This window comes from Channa argus, chromosome 14, assembly GCF_033026475.1.
Source record: "Channa argus isolate prfri chromosome 14, Channa argus male v1.0, whole genome shotgun sequence".
NCBI classification, from domain to species: Eukaryota; Metazoa; Chordata; class Actinopteri; order Anabantiformes; family Channidae; genus Channa; species Channa argus.
The window spans coordinates 17,796,273-17,802,272 of NC_090210.1; the positions used below are offsets into that span (position 1 = coordinate 17,796,273).

At 37.1% G+C, this 6,000-nt stretch overlaps 1 protein-coding gene across 1 annotated transcript; it reads left to right on the forward strand.

Annotated features, from left to right (window-relative positions):
• Nucleotides 1-424: 424 nt before the first annotated feature.
• cplx4c (complexin 4c) lies at nt 425-5,518 on the forward strand. Its single transcript, XM_067475236.1, has 3 exons — nt 425-588; nt 3,439-3,526; nt 4,907-5,518. The coding sequence occupies exons 1-3, from the start codon at nt 425-427 to the stop codon at nt 5,123-5,125; spliced, it is 471 nt and encodes a 156-aa protein (XP_067331337.1). The 3' UTR covers nt 5,126-5,518.
• Nucleotides 5,519-6,000: the final 482 nt, after the last annotated feature.

Genomic DNA, 6,000 nt, shown 5'->3' on the forward strand with positions numbered 1-6,000 from the left:
TGGTGATAAAGTCATTATAATAAGTACCTAATGTTTCTATAGCAATTTCAGTATGTGGTGTAGTAACTGATTATGAGATTTCTTAGTACATTCTACCTATAAACTGTTCATTACTACATTAGTACGTTCTGATTAGTGAGGAAGGCAGCTATTGCCTAGATCCAGAGGGTCTATCCTGTCAACAAGACTCTCTATTGTCTCTAGGCTGTCAATTATGAGCTAAGCTCTTTAGAGGTTTTACTCCAGCCACAGGTTATTGATACAGTCTAATCATCTTGACACACAATAGCTAAGGTTTCAAAATAGGAAGTTTGTATTGTGAGCAGCTCTTATACAATTTTAATTTTATTGTCTCCCATTCACATCCTTGGCTTTCCTTTCTCCAGGCCTTGGAGGAGTAAACTACATTTCTCTGAAGTGATCAATGGCGTTTCTCATGAATCAGATGTTGGGTGATAAGTTGAAGAGTTTTACAGGAGGTGGTGAAGACATCGGTAAAGCAGGAGCAGAAGGGAAGCAAACACCAGAGTCCAAAGGCATGTCCAGGGAGGAATTTGAAGAGTACCAGAGGCAGCTTGTGGAAGAAAAGTGAGTACACAGTGGTGCTTATTTCATATGTTAATCACTTCACTGGCTACAATGCAAAAGACAGTGTTTATGAATGGTACAGCATAACACCACATGTAAACTCAACAGGATTATTTAGCTTAAAAACGCTGAATTAAAACACATTTCACGCACAGATAAACAAAGATCTTACTATTCAGTCTGTAAATACCTAAATGCATTCAAAGTATATGTCGCTGAATGCAATTTGCACAATAGGGTATAAATATAAAGACAATGTGTCGTGAATTTACTGCAATTGCAAAGCAATTGTAAAGAGACATTATGACCTACATATCCATTAAGCATGGATTAGCAGGTGTGATTAGTTTTTCATAAAGTAGGTTCCCACTTGTCTCAGAGCCAAATATATCAACACAGTTTAAAGTAACATGATAAAGTATAATAAAAATAAACAAAAAGTGTCTTACAGTGCATAACATCCCTCCTTGGTGTAGCAGTCATAATGAAATGTAATCTACAATACAACAACAATATAATAATTGATCATTTAGATATTTAAACAAATTTTCAATACAATACTAATCTAACATGTAGCACAGTATCAGGATTAAATATTATAATCAGCATCAGCACATTTAAGTTTCTAATATCTCGGGAAGAGAAACTAAGTTTCATAAGGGAAGGAATTATTTCAGAGATGGTAACTGAAGTGTTTATTTCACCAATTAATCTGACAGTGAATAGTTTAGATAGATATACAATTGAAGCAGTCACCATCACAGTAATTTATATTTTAACTATAATACAAAGAAACCCATTATTCTCTCCAAAGGACTAAAATAACTGTTAGCGCTAAAGTACAACTCCGTGATTCAAATAAGTGACCAAGTTAAAATATCTGTTAACAATAAAGTACAACTTTGTGACTAAAATAAGTGACCAAGTTACAAGTTACAGATAACACACGCATTTGCCCAACACGCACATCACAGCGGTAGGTGATTGGAGTTTTTTGAGTGTGTGCGTGCAACTTGGGCATTTTAAACTTCCTTGCGGTGGCTGTGTGTGATGCATATGTGACATCAACGGATGCGAGCAAGGCTTATAAGGTAGCTTTAGGTGGGGATTTATTTTCTTGGGGCTCAAATTAGTCAGAGAAGCAGATTAGGCTCTGAGTGTAATAACTCGTCAGGGCTCGGTTTCAAGAAGCCACCATTAAACACGTCCCTTAGCCAGTGTGCTTTAAAACAATAATTATTTAATCATCTTAAAATCTCAAGTAATGCTGATGTGTCACTTATCTTTAATTACTTAAAAAGGCAAATTGTAATAAAGCTCAGATTGTATTGTCTGTTTGACAAATTGAATCCTTTATAAGACATGTTTTACATTAAGTGAAGTCACAAAGAAATTCCAAAAAACAAAAATACTATTTTAAAAAGTTATTATTCAGGCTACATTCCATATAGCTGGAGATTTAAGTAAATCTGCTTTGGTGACCCGGACAAATAAAGTACAAAATAACTATATTTCAATGTATTACATTTTACTTTTGTGAGCAAATTAATTAGATATACAAGAATTAGGACCTTGCTGATTACTTCATTAAGCACTTAAGAATAATCTACAAGAGCCCTCATTTTATTTTATCTACGTAAGAGACTGTATCTAGGTCTCTGGGTGAAGCACAGTTCTGAATAGTGATCAAGGTGTTTTAAGAACAACAACAATATTCAACTATATTTCATATCCTGTGCTATTGTGGGATTTCAATGGAGCTGGAATTCATAGTGGTTTGAGTTTTAACAAAGCACAAGTACAAGCTGAAACTGTGTCAGTGTAAAGATGGCACAACAACAAGGTGAAAGGCATGCAGACCTGGCAAAGACATCAAGTAATCGTAGATCCGTGCCAAGCAGCATGTCTCTTTGCAGCTAATCTTATTAAAATGGGGTCAGCATTTAGAAGACCACCCTTAAATAGACTTGGGTTAAATCTGGTTCCAACATGGGTACTGCACTGTATCACTGATGATAACATTACAGCAGGTATGGTTACGGAAGAGGCCTGACAGCATAATACCAGTGACGTAGTTAAATTTTTCTAGGGCAGACAGGTAAATCTGGATTGAGGAGATAAAGGTCTACTTTCCACTTTAGTTATGTAAACTCTACTGTTCAGTACAGTGCAACCACATGGTGCAGTTAGCAAAGATATTATTTTATGACCTTTCAAAGCTTTAATTTTGACCTTCAATTTTGAGCACTGTCACTCGGCCAACTGGAATAAATTGATGCATTAAATCCACTACCTCCCTATATACATCACTGTATATATGGAGGGACTGGTTTAGTTAGTGAATAGGGTCCAGAAGTAGCCATGATGGACATCAACTTAAAGAATTCAGTCCAGGCTTGAGGAGCAGGTTCGTGACCTTTGGGCTCACTCAAGCCTTTTATATTTTCCCAGCCATTGTGCCCCCATCAGGTCAATCTGTATATACATGTAAAATAACAAAACACATAACCAAGTTGTGTTGTTAACAAGATTAATAAGATAATGTTTCATAGAATGATCTCACTGACTCTGATCAAGGCCTCTAGGTGCGAACTGTTTTCCCTTGCTAACAACATTACTGTAATGTGGTAATGCTGCTGCTGATAAGACACTGATCTTTAAAGAACACTTCACTCACAGCCACCTGCTTCTCTGTCTACCCTTCAACCTTTTAATACACTGTCCTTATGCTAGTTGGACACACTTATTTGGGCTTAGTCCTCTTCGAGAGGTGGTGATATGGGGATATAGGCTATATACAGTAGTTTTTACCACTGACAGTGTTGCATATAATTTGTGTGTGTTCTGCAGGATTCAGCGTGACAAGGACTTTGTCACAAGAAAGGCTGAGAGGGCAAATCTAAGATTGGCACTAAGAGATAAATACAGACTTCCAGATGTAAGTGAGCGTCTAGTCACTATAAATCTACTTATGTTTAAACCCGATTCCACCACCAAACCATTTGTTTTATCCTAAGTCGCAGTGGAAAAAGAAATAATTGTTGGTCAAAGGTATTTTCGATCAATGGAAAGTATTCACACTGCAGTTAATTGGTATGATAAAATACATTTTTAGGTACTTACAATAACATTATGTGTTTTGAATTAAGAACTCATGTATACTACTATTGGAGCTATTAGTAGGGAGACAAAATATCAAGCAGCCATACAGTTATGGAGTACACACTGTAGTACTACATGTAGTACTGTTCCATTTATGTGTTCTGTGGATCTTTTTCCACAGAACAGAGTAATTACTCTTCAGTAATTTCATAGAAAGTTTTTCTTTAATAACAGTGGACATCACTTTTGATGGTATCTCTGAATTAGAGAGTGACTTGTGGTCAGTAATGACACAAATCTCATTTGACTGCTTACTGTTGAGTGAACTACTGTACCTACAGTAATGTACATTACTGTATATAGGGAGGGACTGGTGAGTCAGTGAATAGGGTCCAGAAGTAGCCATGTTACAATCTCCACTGTGCCTCACAGATGAGCTTGTAGCTTGTTTGGATCGTGAGCAGATCCTGCTCACATTGGCAGAGGTTAATCTTGTCCTCAACAGTCCATAAAACTTTGTTTCAGACCTTTTCTAGTTCATCTCTGTACACCACTTAGTACTGTGCACATTTCTGATTAATAGTGGACACGAGGGGGATGTATCTTGTGGTATGACCCCTACTGTACATTTCTGCTCATGTCGTCTTTTTCAAAATGGTGGATTGTGATACCATTTGACGTGATGCCATCAGCTCTTGTTTTTTTCCTCAGCTGAGCTGTTCTGTGTATGTTGCTTAGTGCGGATTCAAAATGTCCTGCTTTTCACCCATAGACAAGTCGCATTTATCCCATTTAAACAACTAATACAGATTTCACGAGTAAAATGCAGAACTAAAAGCCAAGAGGAGTCATTTAGAGCTGATTTAGGGATTGAACAATCAACATCACTGGGCACCGTTGGTTAACAAACACACCTGTCAGCCATAAATCCCAACATTTATTGACACTTTTTCTGATATCATAGCAAGAAATGTGTAGTTGTGATTACCAACATTATGACAGTAATTATTTATACAAAAATAACATTTCCCAGTATTGTGCATGCTCCACTGTTACTATTGAATTGCTATTGAAAAATTGATTGATTGATTAATTGATTGATTGATTGATTGATTGATTGATTGATCGATCGATCGATCGATCAGTCGATCAGCCGATTGGTTGGTTGAATAAATCATGGATCATCCAGATACTGCTGAACATATTATTTTCACAGAGTGCTCAAGACAGTGCAACAGTTCAGATGGCTGGAGATGACATTGACCTGCCAGAAGACCTCGCGAAAATGGTGGACGAAGACGAAGAAGAAGAGGAGTCCGATGAGTCATTCTTTCAAAAACTTCAAAACGTGGACATGGATACACTAAAAACTAAAGCCCAGGCAACAGTGACAGAAATGAGGCAGACAGCAGAGGAGAAGTGTAGTATCATGTAATGACCATTAAATAAAACAAAGATCACATTTCATGACTAATTTATGCAGAAAACCAGCAAAAGTTTTCTTGCCACTGTATATTTAAAAGAGAGTTAGATTTGACTTTAAATGAGGAAGCATTTACCATACTGTAGGTCAGCAAAGGTCCTTATCTGGATGAGTGGAGGGAGGGTTAACTCCGCTGACCACTGTGACAAACCAAAAGATTAAAAGATAAAGTACCTGAATTCCTTTTCCCTCCCCTAATTACTTTGTATGCATCAATTACAATTTTTAACTAAGCAGGATTTAAAGTGGCAGTAAAATAAAATCATTGGGTAACATATAACCTTTTGAGAACTACACTGTACTTCTTACAAGGATGCATTTCAGCTTCAGCACAACTTGTTTTCTCCTGTTCCCTCTGGATGTGGTTTACTGCACGTATTTGTATTGCCTGTACCTATGGAAAACACTATCTGACATAGTTTTAATCATGGATTAAACATTTTAGGCTCACACCTGCTTGTCCCCTCTGTTACCTGATGGATTCGGTTGACAATAAAACAAATTTACACACTGTAGTTACAGCTGCAGTGTAAGGTACCGAAATGCAACATGTTTTTATTAATTTGAAAGAATTTTCAAATTAAGAATGTTTTTCAAATCCACCACAATTGTGTCAATTGAGGAAACAGAAAAAAGCTTTTCCATCACAATTCAGCCTGAGCCGATCACATGACCAGTCTCAGCATTTTACCCTCCCTTTCCGTCATCTCCCTGTCATTCTCCTGCTGCTCACCATCCCCCTTTCACCCGGTAAGCTGACACAGCGCCTTTAAACATTAGCCGCTTTCTTCCTATTAGGATCTCAGGAGCTTAAATTGTCATCTGAT

Bases quoted from the DNA above. Each gene is read 5' to 3' on its own strand.
- cplx4c (XM_067475236.1), top strand. From the start codon at position 425: ATGGCGTTTCTCATGAATCAGATGTTGGGTGATAAGTTGAAGAGTTTT. The intron at 589-3,438 runs GTGAGTACACAG...TGTGTTCTGCAG, and splicing joins AGGCAGCTTGTGGAAGAAAA to GATTCAGCGTGACAAGGACT. The intron at 3,527-4,906 runs GTAAGTGAGCGT...TTATTTTCACAG, and splicing joins ATAAATACAGACTTCCAGAT to AGTGCTCAAGACAGTGCAAC.